This window comes from Onychomys torridus, chromosome 17, assembly GCF_903995425.1.
Source record: "Onychomys torridus chromosome 17, mOncTor1.1, whole genome shotgun sequence".
Taxonomy (NCBI): Eukaryota; Metazoa; Chordata; class Mammalia; order Rodentia; family Cricetidae; genus Onychomys; species Onychomys torridus.
In genome coordinates this window covers 38,763,684-38,789,781 of record NC_050459.1, presented here as the reverse complement: position 1 = coordinate 38,789,781, position 26,098 = coordinate 38,763,684, and the positions used below count along the sequence as shown (strand labels likewise).

At 41.7% G+C, this 26,098-nt stretch overlaps 1 protein-coding gene across 1 annotated transcript; it reads left to right on the top strand.

Annotated features, from left to right (window-relative positions):
- The first annotated feature begins 366 nt into the window (after positions 1-366).
- LOC118568885 (cytochrome P450 4V2) lies at positions 367-24,190 on the top strand. Its single transcript, XM_036166413.1, has 11 exons — positions 367-931; positions 4,996-5,108; positions 8,821-8,906; positions 9,554-9,744; positions 10,267-10,336; positions 12,043-12,169; positions 14,664-14,849; positions 20,185-20,287; positions 21,273-21,407; positions 21,511-21,690; positions 23,078-24,190. Exons 1-11 carry the CDS (start codon positions 718-720, stop codon positions 23,245-23,247), a joined length of 1,575 nt encoding a protein of 524 aa, XP_036022306.1. The 5' UTR covers positions 367-717; the 3' UTR covers positions 23,248-24,190.
- Positions 24,191-26,098: the final 1,908 nt, after the last annotated feature.

Below are 26,098 nucleotides of genomic sequence, written 5' to 3'. Positions count from 1 at the left end.
GAGCACTGACTGCTCTTCCAGAGGTCCTGAGTTCAATTCTCAGCAACCACAGGATGGCTCACACCCATCTGTAATAAGATCTGGTACCCCCTTCCGGCCTGCAGGCATGCATACAGGCAGAACTCTGTATTCATTTGAGATCCGTAATCCCTGTACACCTGGCGGGGGAGCGCTGTTGCAAAATCCTAAACAGCCCACCTTAGCCGGTCTCAGGGCGTCCAGAGCTGGTGATGTGAATTTCTAGTTTCTTCTCCATCGACAAACTGAGAAACTGTCCTAAATTCGACCTCCCCTGTCCTCTTTCCACACCGGGAGTTTCAAGTGCGTTCTGAACTTCAGACTCAGAAGCTGTTCCGGGTCTTTCTTTTGCTTTCGCTAGCACCCAAGAGGCCAGAGTAGATTACGTAGGCTCCAGCGGCGCATCGTAACAATCCAAAAGCGCTTCATTTTAGCTTCAGAAACTTTGTCCCCAGGGTCTGGCGGCGGCTGCAGCGGTGGCGGCAGAGCTCCTGGGCTCCAGAGCAGGAAGACCCGAGCGGACCGGACGTGTCCTGGGTACTCTCGCTGAGCTCAGAGCTCCTGCATCCCAGAGATCCTGAACTGGTCCCCTGACCCTGTCGCGTGAACTTGGAGCAAGACCTCCGTCACTCCGCCGCACCTCGCAGCTGCTGATCGCCACCCGCCCGCTGCCAGCAAGAAGAGAAGAGTATCCGAGAGATGATGTGGCTTTGGCTGGGGCTCATCGGGCAGAAGCTGTTGCTCTGGGGCGCGGCGAGCGCGATCTCCGTGGCCGGCGCCACTCTCCTGCTCAACATCCTGCAGATGGTGGCGAGCTACGCGCGGAAATGGCAGCAGATGCGGCCTATCCCATCGGTGGTCCGCGCCTACCCCTTGGTGGGACACGCGCTGTTGATGAAGCCCAATAGCACAGGTAAGGGTTTGTGCAAGGTGTCTGTACTCTGACCCGAAGACTACTAGGCTACTTGTCAGTCTGGAAAAAGCCTGTCTAACGGAGTCCTCCCCACCCTTGCCACACTTGGGGTCCTCACGTCCCTGAGACCCACTTTCTCCCTGGCTGCTAAGAGAAAGAAGAACTCTTTCACCCCCAAAGAATAGATGCCCAGCTCTCCCAATTCCAGATTCCACGCTCGTGCCTGCCAAATTGCTGTGTCTCTCCCAACCTATAAGGAGCATAGGAAACACACGTGTGTCTGTAACAGATTGCAGTATTTCCAAGCACCTGTAGCTCCCTCAGCCTTTCCTCTTTTCCCGGTGTTTCAGAGGTCTCCTTCCTCCTGCCTTGGTTTACAAAGTGTTAAGGAGGAAAACTCCCTTGGAAAGCTGCACCTATCCTCAAACTTAATGCCGCTCCTCTTTGTCTGTTAGTTAAGAAAACAGGAGAGCAGCGGTTGTTTTGAGGCTTGCACCACCTGGCCCAGACATTGTTTGACTTGACCAATGGTTAAAATCCTCTTGGTCTTTGTATTTTGATCCTTCTGAGGAAGTTTTGCAAGGCTTCTTCAGCAAACTCTCTGCCTGAGTCTTGAGGCAAATTTTATGGCCAGTTTCAAAAACCTAATTTACTAAAGAATGAACTTTTAAAAAACTCGAAATAAACTTTTAAAAATATTTTACGCACTTTTTTGTTCTATTGACGTAAAAAAAAATACACGTAGTGTGGTATTTGTGGTGCCCTGTTGGGATAGTGCATTCAATCTTAACATTACATTTCCATGCCTGTGTAAGTTAGGATGCCCAGAACTGAGGAAATAATCCAGCATGGTACATTTTAAAAGATCCTGCATCAGAACCTATCCTTTCTTCAGACTGATTATTTATAGTTGCTTTACAGGCTGGTCATCAACTTTAAATATTTTTAAGGTCCTTTATTTTCATTTCTGTGACCCCAGACAAAAACCAAACCCCCAGGACAACTTGCCATGAATAAACTGGGGACATCATAGGAAAGTGTGTACCAAAATATTTTCTAGCAGAAATCCAAGGAAAGTTGTCACCTAACAATCAACATGGCTTATATGAGAATGTACCCACCAGCACATGTAGATATGTTAAAACCACATTGGTAACATTTATGCTGTTTAGTTGCCCATACTCAAAAGGAAGCTAAATTCACCTTCCACTCTGAGACTTGAAAGTATACCCTAACAATTCCACTGTGAAAATCATGGAAGACAAAATCCAAAACCCAAAATGCCCAGTGGGGAATAAAAGAGCTATTTTTAGAAAGCCAGACTCTCAGGAAACCATTCGGTGTTTCTGTCATGTACAGGGGAGTCCCATCACGTTTAGTAGAATGAGACCCAGCGAGGCATTATTTTGAGTGTGTCTGTAAAGGGTTTTTCCAAGGAGGTTAGTTAGTGTGTGAATCTGAGTGGCCCAGCTAAGAAACACTCATCTTTCACATGGGCCGAATCCCAGCACCCAACCCACCCTGAGTACAGAAGAAACAATACAGAAAGCAAACTGGTGTCCCTCTGAGCTTTTCTTCAGTTACCCTGGTCATCAGAAGTCCAGGCTGGCCAGCCTTCAGACTTAGTAGTACTCAGGCAAGCCCCTGGCTTTCCCCGACACCTCTTCCCCAGTTTTTTATGCATACATTTCATTTTGCATCTCTCGAGGCTGTTACTTCTGAAGGTATAAACTGCCCAAAGATTCAGAGTTTGTTTTGTTTTATTTATGTTGGTCTCAACACAAGTGCATTACCACAAGGTCGGCTTTTTGAGGAAGCACTGTATGTGTGTGTATGAGAACACTGAAGCCTCCTCAAAGAAGGAGGAGATCTGCATCCACCAAAGAAAAATCTCCTTGAGGTCTCAGCTCTTGGGGTATCTGCATTTCCCCATGGTGGGATTTCATCCATGTCGTCATCACACTTCTGTTTGTCTGTCATGACATTTCAAATGCCAGCAAATGTGCACTGAGGTGCAAGCCATTACAGTGACGGTGATATGTGTTTTTATGTTTTCAATTTGACCCATTTCTTTACGAACACAGTTAATCTGCTTATGGTTGTCATTAATACATCTGGGTGTTTTGATTGTAAAAAACATACATATGACTACTTTTTTGTTGCATAAAGTGGACTCTGAGGCATTCTAGTGTTTTTATACAGTTTTCAAGTAAAACACTTTCTGAAATTTTAAGGAAATATCTTTTATATAATTTTAAAATCTTATTTTTCTGTAATTTCATTTTGAGAATGTTAGTCCTTCAGGGTTTTAGAGTTTAGATATTTTGGTCTTTTCTGAATTTCCTCACTTGGAATTATAAATGTTTGGGATCAAAATTCTACTTGGAAGGGTCATAGCCTTAGAATCTCTCCAACTTTACCCTTGGTAAGACTCATATTTTGGGGAAATGCATGAAAATCTCTAATGACTAAGGCGAGTTGAAAAAGAACTTCGAGCTGATGGGATTCCTTAAAGTCCTTCTTCTTGGAGTGACTCTGAGTGAGGAGAATGGCCACTCATAGAGGGACGGCTTATTCAGTCAACAAGTGCTGGACTAGGGGATGAGAAAACTGTTGCTCAATCTTCACTTATGAAACTGACTTATTTGGGAAGTTGTTGAGAACTCTCCAAGCTAAGAGTTTTGTTGCTGTGCTTACTTGTTTCATTTATAGAGTTAACTATTGCAGTTAGTTGAGGATTAAAATGTAATTTGAACCTAATTTCTGGGTCACTATCTAAGACGTTTATAGTAAGTCCTTTAAGTGTCAATCAAGCATTTATCGAGACCTTTTGATAGTACTGAGCTCAGCAATAGTGGGCCTATCAGAACACTCTAGGATGGGATCTCTGTCCTGAGTTACTCTGTCCCTTACATAAGAGGCTGTGACTTTTATTCTGTGGCTGGTGTCCAGATCCAGGCCTGGGTGACCTTACTCTGGGTATTGCATGTAGGCTCCAGATGCTGGCATCTAAACTCTTACATTTGCCCGTCTTTCCTGTTAAATAACCAACTTTCCCTGTCGGGCCCAACTCTGGGACCTGACTCCCTCCAACCACAGATTCAAATGCCCTCATCTTCCCACCACATAAGACCAAGGCAGGAAGAGGTAAATGTGGAACAGAAACCAACAAGTTGATAGAGCCCACAATTTAAAAATATTTTAATACATATATACACATATACGTATGTGTGTATCTGTGTGAGTGTATGACATATATGTGTGAGTGCCTGTGGAGGCCAGAAAAGGATGTTAGCTCCCTTGCAGCTGGATTTAAGGTACTCTGCTATGAGTGGTGGGAATTGAACTTGGGTCCTCAGGAAGACCAGAAAGTGCTTTTACCCACTGAGCCATCTTTCCAGCTCTAATTTTTGAAAGTTTAAAGCAATCTCTTAATTTAAATAATTTATTTACTGATTTATTGTGAGTGTTTGCGTAGGTGTGTATGCCACAGTGCATGCGTGGAGGTCAAAGGTCATCTACCTGCAGTCAGCTTCTTCCCCCCACCAAGTGGATCCCAGGGATCAAACTTGGGTTGTCAGGCTTGGTGGTAGTAGATAACTTCACTGGCTGAACCATCTTCCCAGGTCCTTCCCTTCAGTTTCAACAATGGTTTTTTAATCTAAGAAATGTTTGGAGTTTCTTTTCCAAGTGTGTACAATGGTTCAGATGTCAGGTTCTGGGGTCTTGGGACAAAGCCAGGTTCTACCATTTTCCAGCTCCATAGCATTGGGTACTGATTTATTAAGAATGTACATTTTACCACACCAAATCCTAATAATTATCTTACAATAACTTATATCATTGTTGTATTTATTTAAAGGACAGATAATATTTTTAAATAACCTTACAGATACAGGAATGTTGCAAAACTCATGAGTGCTCACATCATCTCCCAGTTTCCTTTAATGGTGATATATCACATACCTCATATATTTGTTGAAAGGAGTTAATGAACCTTTGTACAATTCAATGAATAAATTCTTGTCTCCATTGAGTTTAGGACAAAATATTTTTTCTTCCAGACTTTTTCCAGCAATTAATTGAGTACACAGAAGAATTTCGACCCCTGCCAATCATTAAACTTTGGATTGGACCAGTGCCCATGGTGGCCCTTTATAAGGCAGAGAATGTGGAGGTGGGTAATTACTATTATAGTGGATAGTGCATTCTATAGGCTATGATGTAAGAAGTTCATCAGAACATAAGGAACAAATACATCTTCAAATTTCATTACACTCCATCCATAGAGCATTTCACCCAGGAGGTGATTCAGTGATTTCTTATGGCAATTCAGTTGCACTCCTGGGAGAATAAATCCGCAGAGCTATATGTATTTCTCACTAGGTCTCAATATACATGTTCTCCTTTTGAAAGAAGTCTTCTGAGAGATTTCAGTTGTTGTTGTTTTGGTTTTTTAGTGTCTTGTTTTGTGTTGGAGATTAAATCTATGGCCACTGCATGTCATGTTCTTCCGTTAAGGTCTACTCCTTTTTCTATTTTCTAATTTTGAGACACTGAGTGGCCCAAGGTGGCTTTGAACTCATCCTATAGCTCCAGACTACCCTTGAACTTGTCTGTAGCTCTCCTTCCTCAGCCTCCTGAACAGCTAGTGCAGTGGCCTTGCACCAAGCCTGGTATACCAGGCAGTTTTAAGAGTTCAAAATTCATAACTAATAAAATAGGGGTATTTTCAGGGTCTCATATTATATCAGTAATAAATATATTACTGTACTGGGGATGTGGAGCATAAGGAAAAGAAACTTGAAATTGTTTGCCCAGTAGCAAGCCTGGAGTGTTCTAACCTGATGTCTGGAACAGAGGCTGTCTTAGTTATTTAGTTCTCCTGATTGTGATGAAATACCATGGCCAAGATCAAGTATAAGAGAAAGATTTTAATTTGGGGCTTATGGTTCCAGAGGGTTAGAGTCCATGACTATCATGGCAGGGAAGCAGCAGGCAAGCAGGCATGGTGCTAGAGCAGTAGCTGAGAGCTCACATCTCACTCCACAAGAATTAGAGAACTAACTGGAAAAGGTATAGAAAAGGCTTTTGAAACCTTAAAGCTGAACTTCAGTGGCACACCTCATTCAACAAGGCTGCACCCTCTAATCCTTCTCAAACAGTTCCACCAACAAATATATGAGCACATAGATATGCTATTCTCATTCAAACCACCATAGAGGCTAGGCTCTCCATTTATTAAACAGTATAGTAAATATGGTACCGAGAAGGAATGAGGAACTTTTGTTTCAATCATTTTTATAGGATTGTCCTAAAGTGAAAAATTGTCTTTCTAACCCTTTTGACTCAGAATAACACATAAAGTCACAACTAGATATTATCAATGCCTGTCCACACGCTTCTTTCAACATTTTGTGTGTGTGTGTGTGTGTGTGTGTGTGTGTGTGTGTGTGTGTGTGTGTGTTTGTGTTTAGGTGTGTGTGGGGTATCTGTTGCTCTCAATATCTTGATGTTTTCAAGGAATGGTTTTAGGTCTAGTTACTATTCTTAGACACACATAAATTATTCTGAGTCAGAGGCATGAGTGGGTTACAGAAAACAAGGAATATGGTAATTCAAGAATGCAGTCAGTTGAACTTATAGGACTTAATTACATTGGGAATCCAAAGTAGAGTAAGATTGATTCCTTTGTTTTTCTTAAAGATCCATTCATTCTAAACATATAGAACACTGAATACACAGCATATAAGCAGAATGAAAACACAGTCATAAATGATCTCTAGTCACAGTATTAACTTGTTACAGATGGGGTGGAAGTTTGATTTGTAACCGCAAGCTACAGGCAGCATTCTTAGAAAAATTATCCCTACAGTCCTACAGCTGTATTAATTAAGGGGCACATCAATCAAAGTGGCCATTGATGTGGGTGTTGGTAGTAGTGAAGTAAGCTGGTGGAGAGGCATGAGTTAGCATTACTCTAGTTTTAGTGATTCTTGGAAAAAGTGGAATGCCTTTTAAACTCAGGAGAGGGGCCCTCTTCTGCAGTCAGGTTGTCTTCTGGTGCCAGCCCATGGCTTTTCCCAGTCATACTGAGGACTAGAGATGGTCTGGTAGGAGAAAGCAAAGGCATGGAGCCATAGCTCCAATTAATGGGTGGACTAGGATGTAGCTATTTGATGAGTTCTCGAGGGAGTTTATATAAAACCATGTGGGTTTTGTTGTTTTGTTCTCTCTCTCTCTTTGCAAAGTTTCTCTGTGTAACAGTCCTGGTTGTCCTGGAACTCACTCTGCAGACCAGGTGGGCCCCAAACTCAAGGAAATCCATCTACCTCTGCCTCTGAAGTGCTGGGATTAAAGGCATGTACCACCACCCCCTGGCTTACTTTGTTTTTTAAATAAAACTTCTTGCTTCTTAATGATCTTTTCCCACAGGTGTCAGGGAGGGAAATTGAGAAATACAGAAATCCTTTAGTCCCAGCTTTCATTTTTGTATTTGAGTTTTGAATAATAATTGGGTCCATTTAATTATGGCTTATCCTTGGCAGTTGTGTGGAATGCCACAGCAGACATAAATTTCCAAAGTTGGCAAAATGAGATAAAAGTTTTAGGAGCACCAGTAGGATATTAACTGTTTTCATTTGTTTAGGGACCCCATTACAGAGAAAGCTGGTAATAAGTATCTAGAAATAGTTCTAACAGATTCATGGGGTTTTGTAGTAATATAAAAACCTGAAAAAGTATCAATGCCAACATGAACAAAAAGAATGAATAAATGTATGTGAGTTATATTTATTGGCCAAAGATCATTAGGTTGAAAACCATGGGAGCTAACTCCTCTTGGGGTGGTGGTACCAATAACTGACGGTTGGTATAGACTAGGGTGATTTGCTGAACCTGCAGCTGTGATAACTGAAGTTATTTTTGTAAAGAAGGAATGGAAAGCAGGAGTTTGTTGAAGAAAGGACACAAATCAGTGTCAGCAATTTGGTTTCCTTCTGTGAGGGGCCGGGCACTCCTGCATTGATTGAACGGACATGTTGGGTTCGTCTAGAAGGGGACTTCAGATAGTGCTGACAAGAAGGAGTCTAAGGTGTGAACCAAGGTGGCTTGCAATGAAAGTGGGATGGCTTGAGCCACCCAGTGAGAATCTCTTGGGAGACTGACAGGTTAATCAGGGGGTTATCAGGAAGCACCCTTCACATCCACGGCTGTGGCAAAACCACTGTTATCAGGTGAAGACAAGTCTTTAGCTCTGGATGGACTAGCAGGGCAAGGGAGGGCTGAAAAGGATGGAGGATTGGGCCCATGAAATATATGTGGTTCAATAGAAGGTGGGGTTTTGTTTTTGTTTTTTGTAAATTTCATTTTTTTCTCTTGATGAAACTGTGTAGCTAGTCTGATTTGGTTCCAAAGAGTGAAATGTCCCCCCCTCTCCCCCTCTCCCCACCCCAAGTTTCTAAATCAAGGGTCCCATGGTCAGGGTACCAGAGGCAATATTTCTGACTAATGTTTTAAAGCTTATAAATTGATTTTAATGATGCCTTAGCTCCAGTTCCTTTAAATGCTTAAGTGCTGTGAATAAGTTTAAATTCAGGAGACAACTCCCCACAGTGAACAGAGAAGCCAAAGACAATCAAGACATTCACCTTTTCATTTTCCTCAGCTCCGTGTAGTCCCCAAGCTTGGATGACAATTTATTTGTATGCTTGAAGCCCTGTGCAGATTTCTTCTAGGAATGAGAACTAAATGAACCACAGAGAATAATAAATGTTGATAAAATATTGATCTGATCAAAATATTAGACCTAATCTAATGTTCTTACAACTGTGGTTGTTTTGATGTCTAAACCCCTCATTTTATTTTATTTGTTTTTATCTCTTCTTAAGGTAATTTTGACCAGTTCGAAGCAAATTGATAAATCATATATGTACAAGTTCTTACAACCCTGGCTGGGATTAGGACTTCTCACAAGGTAAGGCACTGATGGATGTTTTTGATAGACAACCGTCCAGATGTCTGGTAGCCTCAGCTGTGTCAATAGACAGTTTCTAGCCAGGCATGCCTATAACCAGTTATGAGTTCATAAGTGTGAAAACCACTCTAAGAATTAAGAGGTCTGCAGTAGATAAAAATGTGTGTTGAGGGGAAGCCTTGAAAAGCTAGTGGGCAGACAGGAAGCCTCAGGTAAGGACATAAATCAGCCTTGATCTGGCACCTGGAAATAAGCCTTTTCCCCAGGAGAGGGCTCAGCCAGAACACGCATTTAGTAAACTATGTTTCAGGATTCAAAGTAGACATTAAGTTTGAGTCACAGAGTATATAGGTGTCTGAAGACTGAGGCGCGTAGGGAGGGGCTGATTTTCAGAAATTCATCCTAGAAATGGACAAAATATTCTAAACACTTTCTATTTTATGAGAGTAATTTTAACTATTATCATAGAACAAGTTCCAGATATCAACACCACGGGAATAACTGAGACCATCACATGCCTTTCGAGATCATTGCGATGTTGTGGTTGAGGCTGTTTCAGAATTACATTGACTTGGCGGGGCTCATGGCTTCTGTGCTGTTGCTTTACTGCTCTCTAATTTATTATTATGTGTCTGTCCTGCTTGCAGTACTGGGAACAAATGGCGCTCCAGGAGGAAAATGTTAACGCCCACATTCCATTTTACAATTCTGGAGGATTTCTTAGATGTCATGAACGAACAAGCAAATATATTGGTCGATAAGCTTGAAAACCATGTCAACCAAGGAGCATTTAACTGCTTTTTTCACATCACTCTTTGTGCTTTGGATATAATCTGTGGTAAGTCTGATAAGTTTATGCCGTGAAAATTAAATGGCCTAAATAGACTATAAGATTCCATGGGTATGCCGGGTGGTGGTGGCCCACGCCTTTAATCCCAGCACTTGGGAGGCAGAGCCAAGCAGATCTCCATGAGTTCGAGGCCAGCCTGGTCTACAGAGTGAGATCCAGGAAAGGTGCAAAGCTACACAGAGAAACCCTGTCTTGAAAAACAAACAAAGAATCTGTGGGTAGGACAAATGAGGGCATTGGTTGAAAAGGACCCAGGATCCTTCAGGGTGGTGTTATTATAAGACTCTCCCCAAGAAGCCGCAGCCATTTCCAGGGGGATGACCCAAGCAGTCCCCTTGTCACCTTGCCTGGAAGGTCCAGGGGAAAGGATGACAGGAACTGTAAGTAGGAGGTGCTGAAGGGAAAAGAAGAGCAAAGAGAAGATAATAGAACAGGCTTCACCTGTCTCTCAGTGTCCCTGGCCACACAGCTGGCTGTGCAGTAAACTGTTGCTCCCATCTGAATTTGCAGAAACAGCTATGGGGAAGAACATTGGAGCGCAAAGTAATGGTGATTCTGAGTATGTCCGTACAGTGTATCGGTAAGTGTGTGTGTGTGTGTGTGTGTGTGTGTGTGTGTGTGTGTGTGGTCTCTTAACTTTCTTTAAAATTGCTATGATTTGGGCTTTAAAACCATTGCTGATCACATCCGTTTATGTGGTATTTGGATTGTGTTTGAAATGAAATTTTAAACTGAAGAGTCACTTCATAAGGTAGGCATCAGCTTTAGCAACAGGTAATTGTTATAAACTTAAATTATGGTATATCTGAGTGCTACAGAAATTTAAAATCGCTAATTGTACCCTGATGCCAAGTGACAAAAGAAAGATATGAACAATCCCAATAGCCTAATAGAACTCTATATCAGTTCTCAACCTGTAGGTTGTGACCCCCTGGGGGGGTCAAACAACCCTTTCACATGGGTCACATGTCAGATACCCTGCATATCAGATATTTACATTACAGTTCATAACAATAGCAAAGTCATAGATATGAAGTTGCAACAAAATAATTTTATGGTTGGGGGTCACCAAAAGATGAGGAACTATATTAAAGGGTTGCAGCAGCAGGAAGGTTGAGAACCGCTGCTCTAGATCTATACCACAGTACTAGCAGTGATTATTACCACTGTTCTGTGTGCTTTTTTTATTTGGAATTTTAAAATACCATTTATTTTCTTCCATAACTTCTGCATTGAGTTGGTGCTGATTTTGCAATTGAGGCAGTTTTTTATTAACTTGAAAAGTATGTGGAGTTATTCAACTAATAAGAGGGGGCTAGGATTTGATTTGATTTATAAAATCTTAATTTATCACTCAATTTCATCCTAACAAGTATTTACTGACCGTCTATGACCAGCCAGCCATCATATAGTCAGTTACTAGGTAGCTTCTAATTGAGAGACCACAGAGTGGTATGGGAGATGGCCATTGAACCAAGAAAGAGAAATTTAGGAATTTTAACAGTTGTTGACAAAGAAAGGATCAAGTTGTTACCAGATTGCAAAACATGGATATGTTCTAGAATATAGTGTCCAGGAAAGGCCCCTTCAAAGAGCGGTCATTTAGACTGTCCTGAGGGAGATTGAGGAGAGGTCTGTCTGCCTGTCATGTGAAATGAGAGGCAGGTGCTGGGAACAGCTCCATGACAGACTGCTACTTAATATGCCATTTCTTGTAAAAGACCGCTTATGTTTCTAAATTATATTTGCTTATTTTGTGTGTGTATGCATGAGTGTGGGTGTGCGTGTACCCCGGTGCACATTCGGAAACAGAACAGCTTGTAGAAGTTGTTTCTTTCCCTCTTCCATGTGTGTCCCAGGGTTGGAACTCAGAAGGTCAGGCCTGGTAGCAGGTTTCTTTACCTGCTGAGCCATCTCACTGGCCTCAGAGTTTTTAATGTCTTCGGAAAAGTGGTGGAGGAAGAGCATAGAACTTAGAGGCAGACTTATCTAAACTTTTGGCATAAATGCTCGAACATTCCTGGGAAGTTGTGAACTTGCACTGTAGAAACAAAAGCACTGGCCGGGTTTCATAGTGGGTTTTCACTTCTCTAATGCAGCCATTATTGCTTGAGCTCCATGCTCTGTCTAGTAGTCTCTTGTTCCACCATGTGGCATTAGACATGGATCTCTATTAGCCTTGAACACTAGTCAGCATCATTTCATTTATTGCTGTTATCAAGGCCAGGCTCCAAAGGTTGGGAGATAACCTTTCTGATATAAAAGGTACTGTTATCTTGTTTATAGGATGAGCGAGATGATATATCGTAGAATCAAGATGCCCTGGTTTTGGTTTGACCTTTGGTACCTTATGTTTAAAGAAGGACGGGAACACAGAAGGGGACTTAAGACCCTACATACTTTCACCAACAATGTAAGTTGTGTGTTGTTGTTGGTATTTTGCTCTTTCTTGGGGGTGGGGGGGAGGTGTGCCACCCAGCTCCCAAATACATCACACACGGAGGCTTATACTGAATTGTAAATGCCCGTCCTTAGCTTGTTTGGTTTCTTGCTAGCTTTCCTTAACCCGCTTATCTTCTGCCTCTGGGCTTTTCCCATTCTCTTAGTTCTGTAAATCTTACTCTTACTTCCTGTCTCACTGTGTAGCTGGGTGGCTGGCCCCTGGAGTCCTCCTCCTTCTCTGGCTCCTTGATCTCTTTTCACTTCCCGGATTTTTCCTTCTATGTATTCTTTCCGCCTGCCAGCCCCACCTATTTCTCTCTCCTGCCTCACTATTGGCTGTTCAAATCTTTATTAGACCATCAGGTGTTTTAGACAGGCACAGTAACACAGCTTCACAGAGTTAAACAAATGCAACACAAACAAAAGTAACATACCTTAAAATAATATTCTACAACAGTTGTGTGTGTGTTCGTGTGTGTGTCACTGTGTGCATACATTAAAATATACAAAGCATAGAATCAAGTGGAGTTAAATGAGTTCACAGTGTTATGCAGCTATTACCAAAAGTAGATTCTTAAGTCCAGGATTTTTATGTTTTTTTAATATACCCAAATGTAGGGCCATGGAGTAGAGAATTTGTTCCATAAAAGTTAAATAGATTAGTAATGCCAAAATGATTAATATTATATTTAAGTTACATATTTAACTGGCATCAATGAAATATTTGCTGGGTGTCATGTGCTGCACCCAGTGTTGGAAATAGAGAAATTAATTAGACAAGGATGTTCCCTATAGTACTGGAGAGTAGTCTAGGAGAGGAGGTTATCCATAACCATAATTACAGAGCATTCTATGGACTTATTAATACTTAATATTAATTAATAATAATTAATACTTAAACAGGGTTCTGGACAGAAGAGGAAAGGGATAGAGATCTGTGCATGAGTCTCATGGGAAATGTTTCAGGAAGGCAGTAGCTCTCATATGAAAGGACATCTAACCCAGTACATAGTATACTTCAGTGAAAATTAATTTGATAGTACTATTTTTCTTTCCAAACTGAAAATCAAAAGGTAGTAGGGGTTTTGTTTTAAACATAGGATATCCATCTTTGGGTGAAGACATGTTTATCAAAAAGCAAGGTTTAATTGAATATATAGAACAAATTGCAATGTGGTGAAATTTTCCCACTGAAATGTATCTTTTCTTTGCTGTAATTTTTGTTTAAAATATATTAGGATTGCCTCTTTGAGATAAGGACAAGCTACCAATGGGTCATGTAATTAAGCCAGTGGAAGTTAAGGGAATGAAATGCTGCCTTGAGTTGCCCACAGTATAATCACCAGGTATCAGGAGGAGAAGCAGTCACATTTCATAATCACACTTTCCCTCTAAATATAACAACATCAACATCAGTAAAAATAAGTAATGAAGTCCAGACTTCATAGACAGTGCCATTTATTTTGCAAAAAAAAAAGGGAAAAAATATATTGAGACATAAACACTTATAAACTCCACAAATAAAACATATTATTTTGCTCCCAAATTTCTGAGAATACACTCATTTAAGTGTCTTCATAGGAGAGTCACCCAATTATTCAACAGGAAAAAGAAAGTATGCATGATCACAGCAGGTGTATGGACTGTTTTTGTTGTTGTTGTTGTTTAGATGTATCTAATGAACCCTCCAGAATGCTTGCCAGTTTTCTTAATCTGGGTGGGGGAATCAAGACACAAAGGCAGACTCTGCCAACTGGATGGTGGTACTTGAGATTGTGGGGGAAATACACTAAAGCGCAGATACAAAGCATGTCATGTGAGGTGATAGGTGATGTGGGGACAAATGAAGGAAAGTCAGGCACATAGGGAGTGCTAGGGACCAGGGTAGGTGTGAGCAGGTAATGATCTCTTGTGTGGCTATCACCTGAGACCTGAAAGTGGCATGGGATCCAGTCACATGAGCACTGGAGGGCAGGGCATTCTGGGCTCAGAGAAGAGGAAGCAGGCGGGGTGAACTGGCTCATCAGCTATTGGTTCATTAGCTTGCTATTTCCTTTCTCCGTAACCAGATGCAATCATCAAGAGGCATCTAGAATTAGTGTATTCTGTGGCCGTCTCCTCTCCACTACTTACACTTCTCCTCATTAGTTCCCTCCCACCTCCAGGGGACTGTTTAGTAGACAGCGACTCTGTTCCCATGTTAGAAAGATTGCAAAAATAGAAAATTATGGGTTTCACCTAACATTAAATTCGTATGTAATAGTTTCACCACATGGCATTCTCAGCGTTAACCAGCCTTTGTTGCTTTTTCACAAGAGCCTAAGTGCTGTTGAAATAGAAAGAACAGGAAAAGTTTTGGGGGAAAATAAATTAAAGAAGCCAGAATATTTCATTCATAGGAAAATGTACCAGTAAGCCTCACCCAAAGTGCGAATTTTGTATTCAACGTTATTTACATCCTGCAGGTCATCGCTGAACGGATCAATGACATGAAGGCAGAGGAAGACTATAGGAATGCTGGCAGGGCTTCTGAGCCCCCCAAGAGTAAGCGCAAGGCCTTTCTTGACTTGCTTTTGAGTGTGACTGATGAGGATGGCAACAGGTTAAGCCATGAAGACATCCGCGAGGAAGTTGACACCTTCATGTTTGAGGTAATTTTGGTTGCCAGGTAATTTTCACTGTTGAAGCATTTCATAGCTCAGGTTTTACCGTGGTGGAGACACCTGCTCAACATACACACACACACACACACACACACACACACACACACACACACACACACATGAACTAGGTTTTGTCCCCAGCACCACAGAAACAAACAAACAAACAAAAAATGTGGGGGAGGGGGCTGGAGAGATGGCTCAGCAGTTCAGAGCAGAGGACCAGGTTCAAGTCCCAGCATCCACATGGCAGCCTACAACTGTCTGTAACTTCAGATTTAGGGAATCTGGTATCCTCACACAGACATACATGCAGGTAAAACACCAACCCACATAAAAATAAAATTAAAAAAACAAACTCCATAGAAATGGGACCATCACGGCTAGTGAAAATGATTGATATTAAGCTTGACCACCTGAGTTGGATCCCTACAACCAACATGGTGGAAGGAGAGCTCTAACTCCTACAAGCTGGATCTTTCATCTCCACATATGTGCCATACTATAGAACACACACACACACACACACACACACACACACACACACACACACACTAAATGTAATTTAAAACACCCCCAGTTTCAATGATTGTTAGAATCACAAGCAGAGATTTTAAAAACCAGTCAAATACTAAAGCAGTTTAGTATAGTTAGAAAACTTAATAACGTCTTCAGAAATTATAAAATTTAAAAACAGGGTGATGATAGACACATTATTTTTTATTAAGAAAATTTAAGGTCCCCCAGGCTTTTCCTTTAAGAAGACAAGAAACTCTCCACTGTCCTCAGTTCCCTGTGTCACCTTATGTTTCTCCTAGCCTCCCCATACAGGTCCTTTTCAGCCCTTTTAGAGTCTGGCACTTAGCTACTGCTGTGGGTTGCTTTAGACCAAGAGAATCTAACCAGTTTGTGATTCTAATGGGATTCCTGGAATGTTACTATTTCCTTAAAACCCTTCTTGCAAATATGCTTTAAACATTATAGGAATATTACAAAGAGCAGAGCTTTCTATATGTGTGTTGCAAAATTAAGGTTTCAGAAAGTCCTAGGATGTAGCAACAGCTTCCGAGTAGAGGAAAGGGAAACATGCACAGGAGTCTAAAGGGTCCCAGAGTGCTTGAGCATCACATTGCATTGACTGCTCTGTCTCCAGCCCTCTGCATGTACTGCTCATACTTCTGATTTTGTTTAGTTTTTTTTTTATTTCATTTCTAGCTGGCAAATAACCATTGTTTATGCTTCTGGAGTTCAGTGTGATGCCTTGATACACATACATGTTAGGGAATGTGCACATCATGTTAATTAACGTGCCCATCACCTTCACATACTTACTTGATTCTGGAGTGAGAACATGTTACACAATACATTGTAACTAATTATAACCCATCACACTGTGCAATAGATCATGATAATTCACTGTTTACATCTGAGGTTCTGTGCTTTTTGAGAATCTCTCCTTCCCATCCTCCCCAGACAGCAGACACTGGCCACAGCCTCTAGTAACTGTCCTTCCACTCTGAATGTCTATGAGCTAATTTATTTCAGTTTTTCCATGTTGGTGAGATCATATGTTACTTTTCTTTCTGTCTTGGCTTACTTTACTTCCCTAGAGTTGTCCATGTTATCACAGATAAGAGGATCTCCTAGTTTTTTAAAAAAGAATGCATACTATCTTGTTATGCATGCCCTACAGTTTTAAAATCCAATCACCTGTTGATATGCATCCCTGTTGTACAATCTATATACTCTGTACAGTTCTTATCAAGATCCTAATAAGTTTCTCAGAGAATAGGAAAACCAATCCTAAAATTCATATGAAACCACAAAAGACACTGAAAACCCAAAGTAATCTTGAGCAAAAAAGAATGAAGGAGTCATATTGGTTACTTTAAAAATACACTACAAAGTTGTAGTACACTACAAAACTGTAGTAATTAAAATAGCATGGCTATAGCATAAAAATATCCATGTAGACCAATGGTATAGATGAGAGATTCAAGAAATAATTATGCATTTGTAATCATCTGATATTTGACAAAGGTGCTGAGAATACACAGTGGGAAGAGCCTACATTAGCTGGTGTCTGGAAATTAGATAGCCACATGCAGGAGCACAAAAACTGACCCTTATCCCATCCTTTAAAGAAGAATTAACTCACACTGAATTAAAGAGGTAGCTGTGAGACATGAAACTGTAAAACTAATAAAAAATGTGGTGAAAGCTCCCTAAGGTCTGGTCTAGGAACCGATTTCTTGAAGATGATTTCCAAAAGTATAGGCAACAGAAGTAGAAATATGCAAATGGATTGCCTCATCCATTCTTCTCCAGAGAAGGGTTCTACCATGTAAGTGAGTACAGCTATACTAAGGGTCTGAAGACCTGGGCTCTTACTTACTTTGTGCCAGTGACCTAAATAGAATACCTCCTATCATTCCAGCTCTGATTTCCCTGTTTTGTAAAGAAAGACCTGGACTGAATCCATGGTTTTAAATTTCTTTTTTTTTTTTTTGGCCAGGGACAGGGAAGGTCAGTGGTAGATTACTTGCGTCCTATGTGTGAAGCTATGGTTCAGACTTCAGCAAAACAATTATCTTTTGTTTTGTTTTGTTTTTTTGAGACAGGGTTTCTCTGTGTAGCTTTGCGCCTTTCTTGGATCTTGCTCTGTAGACCAGTCTGGCCTTGAACTCACAAAGATCTGCCTGCCTCTGCCTCCCAAGTGCTGGTATTAAAGGCATGTGCCACCACCGCCCAGCTCAAAGCAACTATCTTAACTACCTTGCCTGAGTTACTTTCTGTGGCTGTGATAAAATGGCATGATCAAGAGCAATGTATGGAAGAGTTTATTTTGCCTTACGGTTCCAGAGGGTTAGAGTCAATGATGGTGAGGAAGGCATGGCCTACCTGGTCTACAGAGTGAGTTCCAGGAAAGCCGAGGCTACACAGAGAAACCCTGTCTCCAAAAAAAACAAAAACAATAAAAAAAAAAAGTACATCGAGAATCATAGAAGTCACATGACAATGCAGCAAATACATATATTATCAGCAGCATTTCACATTAAGCACTGAGATCTTACATCTCTGTTTTCCCATGTGTTTACATATGCACATATGTGTATATGCAAACCTACACATCTAATTCCCATTAGTAGCCATCATTTCCCTCTTGATGTTGTTCTTTATTGCATTGAGCAGGAGGCCCACCCTGTTCAGTTACTATACTGAGGCTTCCTCTGTGCACTGGATGTGGACTGTTCACTCCTGGCTCTCACGGCTGCAGGTTTCAACCATTAAACTGTTGAGATCATGAGCCCTCCTCTTCCCACTGATGTGCCTCTGTCAAGTCTGCTGTATGTCTTGCCTCATCCATAGGAAGCTCAGGAGACATCTCCCACATGCCTGAATCGGGCTTACACCCGTGTATTCAAGAGAAGCTGTTGAGTTATTAGGAGAGTGCTTCCTTGCTTGACTCAGCAGAGAGCTGAACAGCAGCACCTGGATCTTGTCTGCAGTCCAGAGTCACTTTGTAAAGGAATTGCTGTAGTTGGAGATCTTCTCTCCAGGTTCCACCAAGCCCCTGCGGTTCCATAACCCATGCATAAAATAATCAGTCAGACGCTTATATTACTTACAAACTGTATGACCGTGGCAGGCTTCTTGGTATCTAGTTCTTATATCTTAAATTAACCCATTTCTGTTAGTCTATAAGTTGCCACGTGGATTACCAGTACCTTACATCTTTCTTGTCATGGTCGTGGCTGGCAGTGTCTCTCCACCCAGCCTTCCACTTCCCACTGTTCTCCTCCTCCTTGTCCCGCCTACCCTATCCTTCCTGCCTGGCTACTGGCCAATCAGAACTTTATTTATTTTAGCCAATCAGAGCAACACATTTTACATACAGAACATCCCACAGCATTGCAGGTGTATGGGAATATCCCAGGAGATGAAAGGAGGAAGGAGTTGAATGCCTGAAATATGGAGAGAGTGGAGCATCAGGATGTCTCAACAGGGACTTGACTCCTAACTCAGGCCACTCCAGAGTTTCACAGCAGGGTGGTATGGTGTTGTTGTTTGTTTTTGCTGTTTTGCAGGGGCCTGCCACCCAGCTCCCAACTAAATCACACATGGAGGCTTATTCTTAATTATGAATGCCTGGCCTTAGCTTGGCTTGTTTCTAGACAGCTTAACTTGGCTACAAATTATCCCATCTATCTTTTGCCTCTGGGCTTTTATCTTTCTTTATTTCTGTATACTTTTCATTATTTCTTACTCTGTGACTTGCTGTGTAGCTGGGTGGCTGGCCCAGGAATCCTCCTCCTTCTTTGGCTGCTTCCTCTTTTTCCTTCCTCCCAGATTTCTCCTTCTATTTATCTTCTCTGCCTGTCAGCCCTGCCTATTTCTCTCTCCTACCTTGCTATTGGCTGTTAAGCTCTTTATTAGCCCATCAGGTGTTTTAGACAGGCACAGTAACACAGTTTCACAGTTAAACAAATGCAACATAAACAAAGTAACACACCTTGAAATAGTATTCTATTTACAGTCTTTCTTTTGTCATCAGACTTCGTGTTCATTTCCTACTTTCACTTCCTTTGGGGATGTTATTATTATTTTTTAACCTCTAAAATGTGAATGGTAGTAATGAACATTTCCTGAAGTTACAAAGATTAATTTCTACAAAATACTTAGCATTTTGCCTGAGACTCGCCAAGTACTAAATTGGCTACTAGCCATTTTCTTTAGGAGAGAGTATGCCTAGAACCCCACAAATATTTCTTAGTGTCCAGTACCAGCAGAGGAAGCCAGCCAAGACAGGACCTCAAAGCAGGACACTGAAGCAGAATACCAAGGAATGCTGCTCACTAGCTCGCTTCCACTGATGTTCAGTTACCTTTCTTATATAGCCCAGGCCCACTTGCCTAGGGATGGCACAGCACACAATGGGCTGGGGCCCTTCCACATCAATCACTAATCAAGAAAAAGGCCCCACAGACATGTTTTCAGGCCAGTCTAATGGTGGCAATTCTTCAATTGAGTCTCTTTCTACCCAGGTGTGTCAAGTTGACAATAAAACCTTACTAGTATAGCAATCCTCCTGCCTCAGCCTTCTCCCAAGTGCTGGGATTATAGAAGTAAGCCAACCCCACCCAGCTAAGAGGCTGTTGAGTATGTTTGTCTCTCACTGAGGTGAGCAGCTGCACTGAGTGATTTAGGTTCCGCAGACATACTGCAGCTATAGATAGAGGGGGAGTTCAATTTTGTCTTCACACACACCCCAACAGAACTGTGCTTTTAAACGTTCCAACACCAACACACCCTTGTATTTTTACAGGGTCATGATACAACAGCAGCTGCAATAAACTGGTCCTTATACCTATTGGGATCTTATCCAGAAGTCCAGAGAAAAGTGGACATGGAACTGGATGATGTGTTTGGTATGTTGGACCCCTTCGTTAGCTCTGTTGGGGGACCTAAGTCCATGGAAGCAGTGGCCATTCTTGACCCACAAAGTCCATGGAAGCAGTGGCCATCCTTGACCCACAAAGTCCATGGAAGCAGTGGCCATTCTTGACCCACAAAGTCCATGGAAGCAGTGACCATCCTTGACCCCCAAAGTCCATGGAAGCAGTGGCCATCCTTGACCCACAAAGATGGATAACTTTGTCATCAACAGAAGACCATGGTGTAGGACTCCTGCCTGCACCCATATCCTTGACAAGGCCTAGTAAATTTCCTAGCAGGCATTTGACAAGTGTCCTGACATGTAACTAACTATCCCGGAGTAGAAGCTAAGGGTACACAGATCCATGACTCTGTTCACGACGGTCCTAGAGTTTAATAGGTAAAACAGACACATGTACCTACAGCTTAGAGTCACGGGCTGTGCCTTTGAGCAATGCCAAGAGGATGCTGTGGGGGAGCCCAGGGCACAGGTGGAGAGAGTTATGAAGGGAGAGAGCTTTCTTGTGACTGCATCTGACAAGGTGAGAATGGCAATGGGGGATACAGCAGGAGGATTTGTTTCTGCTATACAGCAAGCACGATCATCTCTAAAATATTTTCAGCACCCCAAAGGAAGGCTATACTCTGAACCGTCACTCATCTTTCTTCCCCTTAGCCCCACCCCCAGGTAGCCACGATGATTTTTACTTCCTGTTTCTATAAATGGAATCACATAGGGCCATGGTCTTTGTAATGTGACCCTATTAACATATTAAAATGGAAGATGGTCTTGTCTTATCTGCTTTCTGTTACACAGACAAATGCTTCATTTTATCTTATTATCCACAATGTTAGAAATTCTGCTTTGTTGGTGGACATTTGACTTTCTGTGTTGTGGTCCCATGGTGCTCTGTGATGTCCCACCTCCCTGAGTCTAGGTAGGGCTTTATTTTCATTTTATCCATTTATTTTAACCAGGAAGGTCCCTGCGCCCCGTCACCTTGGAAGACCTGAAGAAGCTTAAATATCTGGATTGTGTCATTAAGGAGACTCTCCGAATTTTTCCCTCTGTCCCTCTATTCGCCCGGAGTCTTAGTGAAGACTGTGAAGTTGGTGGGTATCAGAGCAGGAGGGAGCAGGAGGGAGCAGGATGGGGGGGTTATGTGTCTCATGTCTATCTGGTAGAGTGTCCTGACACATCATTCTCTCTTGACAGCTGGTTACAAAATTGCAAAAGGCACAGAAGCAGTCATCATTCCTTATGCATTGCACCGGGACCCCAAATACTTCCCAGATCCTGAGGAGTTCAAGCCAGAGAGGTTCTTTCCTGAGAATTCCCAAGGACGCCATCCCTATGCCTACGTGCCCTTTTCTGCTGGACCTAGAAACTGTATCGGTTCGTATTCATGCAAGTGGGTTTGACCTTTCAGGCCCACGTGATAGATTCTCACAAGAATCTCTGAAGCATGATGGGTTCTGTTTCCTTCCACTTTATAGTTTCAAAATGCCGTTGTTAGGGGCTGGGAAGGCAGCTCAGTTGGTATTATGCAAACGTGAGAACCCAAGTCTGTCCCTAAGTGTGTGTAAAGCAGCTGGCTGTTGTGTGCACTTGTGATCCTGGTGGTGGGAAGGCAGGAAGGGTGGATCTCTGATGCAGAATACAGCAGAGAAGGCTTGAAATGATAGGAACTAAACCTTTCACCACTCAGCAGGGTAAGGTGTCCATGGGTCTTCCAAGGTTTCTCTGTTCATTTATATGTGGCAGCCTTCTCTTCGTGGCATCTTCATTTGGTATTTTCTCTGGGTGTGCTTGTGTGTGCCAGTCACATACTTATGAATGCACGCCACATGCATTACAAACAATTTGGGTTTAGCATTTGCAGCTCTTTATCACTTATATGAACGCAAACATTAATGAAATGGAGAGTAGATATAAATATATGGATCTGAGCCATATTGGTTTCTCTACAGCGAGTAAATGAAGGAGGCAATACAAAACCATCTAGAAGGGTTGGCAGCAGTTAAGAGCCCATATTGCTCTTAATGGGGATTTGAGTTCAGTTCCTGGCACCACTCACCCACATTTCGAGACTCATAGACACTAGCGATTCCAGGTCCAGGGGACCAGGACCTTGTATTTACATGCACACCCCCTTTCCCACTACATGTATACATACACACTGATTAGAAATTCTCAATTTAAATGAGCCCAAATTCATCTGGCTGTCAGTCATTCCTAGGTGTTCTCTGATACCCATTCTAATCCTGGAGTTGGTCCAGGATCTCTCAGAGATAGCCAGCCATCTACAGATGTGAAATCCTGTTTATAAACTGGCATAGATTTACACGTGAATTTTTTATATCTTCCAGTATACTTAAATCATCGGCAGGTTCCTATAATACTAGGAACAATGTATATGCTATGAAAAAAATTGTTCTTATTGCTTAGGGGATGAACAATGAGACAAAAGTGTATACTTGTTCAGTAAAGGTGTAATTTTAAAAACTATTCTAACTGATGGTCAGTTGAATTCATAGATATGGAATCTGTAGATGGGAGAGTCCGTGGTACTGCTGAAGTAGAGATTGCCTGGCTGCCACAGCTAAGCAGACTCATGTGGGTACAAGCAGAATGATTGGAACTTTTCAGTTTTAGCAGTCATCTCAGGGATTTGGTCCTCTGGCCCACGTGATTGGGAAGTGATGACTGTGTCACAGCTTCTTGTGTCTCAAATTTGAGTTGTGTCTATATTTCAAGTGATGGTCTTTACATTTACTTAAAGGTCAAAAGTTTGCTGTGATGGAGGAAAAGACGGTTCTTGCCTGTATCCTGAGGCGGTTCTGGGTAGAATCTAACCAGAAGAGAGAAGAACTTGGCCTGTCTGGAGATTTGATTCTTAGACCAAATAATGGCATCTGGATCAAGCTGAAGAGGAGATGTGAAGAACTCTAACTTTGTCCTTGAACTGTGACCTTATCCTGATGAAGATCATTCCATCAGAAACATGGTATTTGCAGTTTTTAGATTGTGAATCAAAAACTCTGAATCCTTGGACATAATGTTTTTTCTTGTCCCCACTGACCTGGTCCATCTCCAGAGAGTTTTTGTGTGTTTATCACCAACATAGATGCCACGCCACACCAGCTCTTGGTCTCAGAGCTACTGTTAGCTGAGATGGCACCAGAAATAAACATATAATAAAAATTATAACAGAAGGAACCATCAGCCTGTTTAATTTCATTTGTTAAAATCAAAAGACATAATTGCAATAAGATTTCAGAACTAAGAAAATATTCTTGTTGACTCTGAAATTCATATGGTATCATTCGAAAGTGGTGGGTAATCAAGCTCTTCAGCATCATGGGCTTAAGATTTTAGAGCCAGTGTCATTAGTTACGAGATAAGCAGTTGTCATGCCTCTTTCAGATTTTACCCTGAAAAGCATGCCGGACTCAAGTGTCAGGCACCTTGTTGACTGTATGCAAGGGTCTTCTTTTTATTTTTGGTGGAGTCACAATCACCGTCACAATCACCGTGTATGTCATGTCATTGGAAAAGATTCCTCTCGGCAACTTCCAACCTCTCACTTTCCCTTACAATATACCTTGGCTTTATGGAACCCAGGACCATGATTAGACGGATTAGAGCTCAGGATGTCTGCCTTCAGTGTCTTTTTTTGTAATTCCTCCATTTTTAGAAGAAGAAAAAAAAATCCCTGTTCTTTCATATTTAGTTACGCTGCAATAACACTTGGTTCAGGATTAGACATCTAATTAACTTAGCCCCTTGCCAAGCTGAACATTGAATCACATTCCTTGGACTTTAATTTTGTATATATTGCTACTATTTCTCACGCAATGACTTTTAGAAACTCCTTTCTAATAAACAATTTTTAACAGGATCAGTTGTGTGGCTTGTTTTGTTTTCAGTTTTCCATGGCCTAGCAAATTAGAAGCAAGAAACGGAAAGAATAGGATATGTATCCATGAATCAATATCGAAGAAGAACAGTATAACAAACAGCATTTGGCAAGCACCACAACATGGGTCACTCAGGGCAAAATTACCAAACAGACCTCGTAGACTCTCCAGAGAGCTGCAGCACACAGGACTCAAGCCCTAAGCTGATGAGGGGGGAAAAATACAAAAAACAAGAAGGGAGCTAGACACTTGCAGTGATATGTAAAGTAAAGCCTTTATGTCTGGATTTGAGTGAAATATATAGTAAAGCCTTTTTTGTTGGGCTTTGAGAGAAATGTTTCATCAGCAAAGCCTTTGCTGTGTTTGGATTAATCAGTAGAGGCTGAGAAATTGCTTTGAGACTGTTTAAACCTTCAAGAATTGTTTCTCTGGAGAGTCTGCTCTTAGCGCTATGTGAGAGCTTGCAGCTGCGCCGACCTTGTCTGAAGACACTCCTGGCAGACCAGGAGTTCTTACTTTTGATTATGGCTCATCCTAATCAAAAGAGACTGAGATTTGTGTGGGTTGTCTGCTCTCATGGGCAGAAAGAGCAAGATGATTTTGATAGTTGGAACCTTTCCCAGCTCCAATTAACCTTGTACATGTTTGAATAAAATGACTGGAGTGAGCTAGCCAGGTGTCAGTCTTTTCCCAAAAGAGCGTACCCCTCTGCTCCTTTGGAAAATGAAGGCTTAGCATCTTGGTGAGAGCATCTCTCTACTGCAGCACCTATGACCAAACATCAAACAATATACCCTGCAAAAGAGTTTCTGAAATGAGTAACCTCACTGTCTAGAAATTGGGAGTAAGTAGGAAGTCTCCTCCCAAAGGATTTGGAGTAGTTATTTGGTTTCACTAGCACAAATGGGCTTTCTCCCAATTTATACCACATATTAAACCCATGGCTTATAAGTTTTCATATTTTTTTAACAATTTACTTATTCTTTTATTTAGTATGTGTGTAGGTATGTGTGTGCACAGGCACCCATGTGTCACAGCATGACCTGCTTTCTCGGTGTAAGTTTTTATTGACCTAAGCAGGGTGAAGTCAGCATTCTTTCCTGGGGCTTGTCCAGCTAGAGTTGGAGGAAGATAGGGTTCATCTTCAGAAAAAAACTCCAGGTCATGGATTGACCCTCTGGAGCAGCTTCTAGGAGATGGAATGAAAGGGAGGAGAAGAAACAGAGAAGAAATGATGAATCTGAAGGATGCTGGGTTCCTACCACTCACTCCTCAGCTCTTTCAAAACCAAGGGCACTATACTGCCAGCTTGCTTTAGGAGAAGTTTGTTGTTGTTGTTGTTTGTTTTTGTTTTCATCGCCAAAAGTAACTCCATGTTTGTCCATTCAACTTCAGGGTGAAGAATCAAATCTCGTTATTGGGGCATCATCTTGGTTTTCATCCCATTTTCTTTCTGATGAAAATAATAACTCTTCTGTAGGCTATATCATTAGTGCAGACGTAGGCTAGTTATATCAGTGCAATAGCATTTGATAACATGCAAAGTTTCTTTTTAAAAGTTCTACCATACTTTTTAGATAGATCTAACTTGGCCAAATCAAAAATCTGGTTATACTTTCCAGACTATCCCATCATTTCTAACTAAGGTGGGCTCACTCTGGCTTTCCTTATGGGTAGCTGTATTACAGATTTCTGAATCAATACTGTCTCCTGTAATTATTAACAATGGACTAGTTGTGCTGCCTCCCCCAGTCACTTGCCCAGGAACTTCGGACTTTTAGGGCCAAATTCCACCTCTAAGACTCAGGCTATGCTCCATGGATCCACCTCTTGCCTCATCCACATTTCAGGCCAGGTTGTAGGTCTGAAGTCTGAAGCTTTAT

Bases quoted from the DNA above. Each gene is read 5' to 3' on its own strand.
- LOC118568885 (XM_036166413.1), top strand. From the start codon at position 718: ATGATGTGGCTTTGGCTGGGGCTCATCGGGCAGAAGCTGTTGCTCTGG. The intron at 5,109-8,820 runs GTGGGTAATTAC...TCTCTTCTTAAG, and splicing joins ATAAGGCAGAGAATGTGGAG to GTAATTTTGACCAGTTCGAA. The intron at 21,691-23,077 runs GTTCGTATTCAT...ATTTACTTAAAG, and splicing joins TGGACCTAGAAACTGTATCG to GTCAAAAGTTTGCTGTGATG.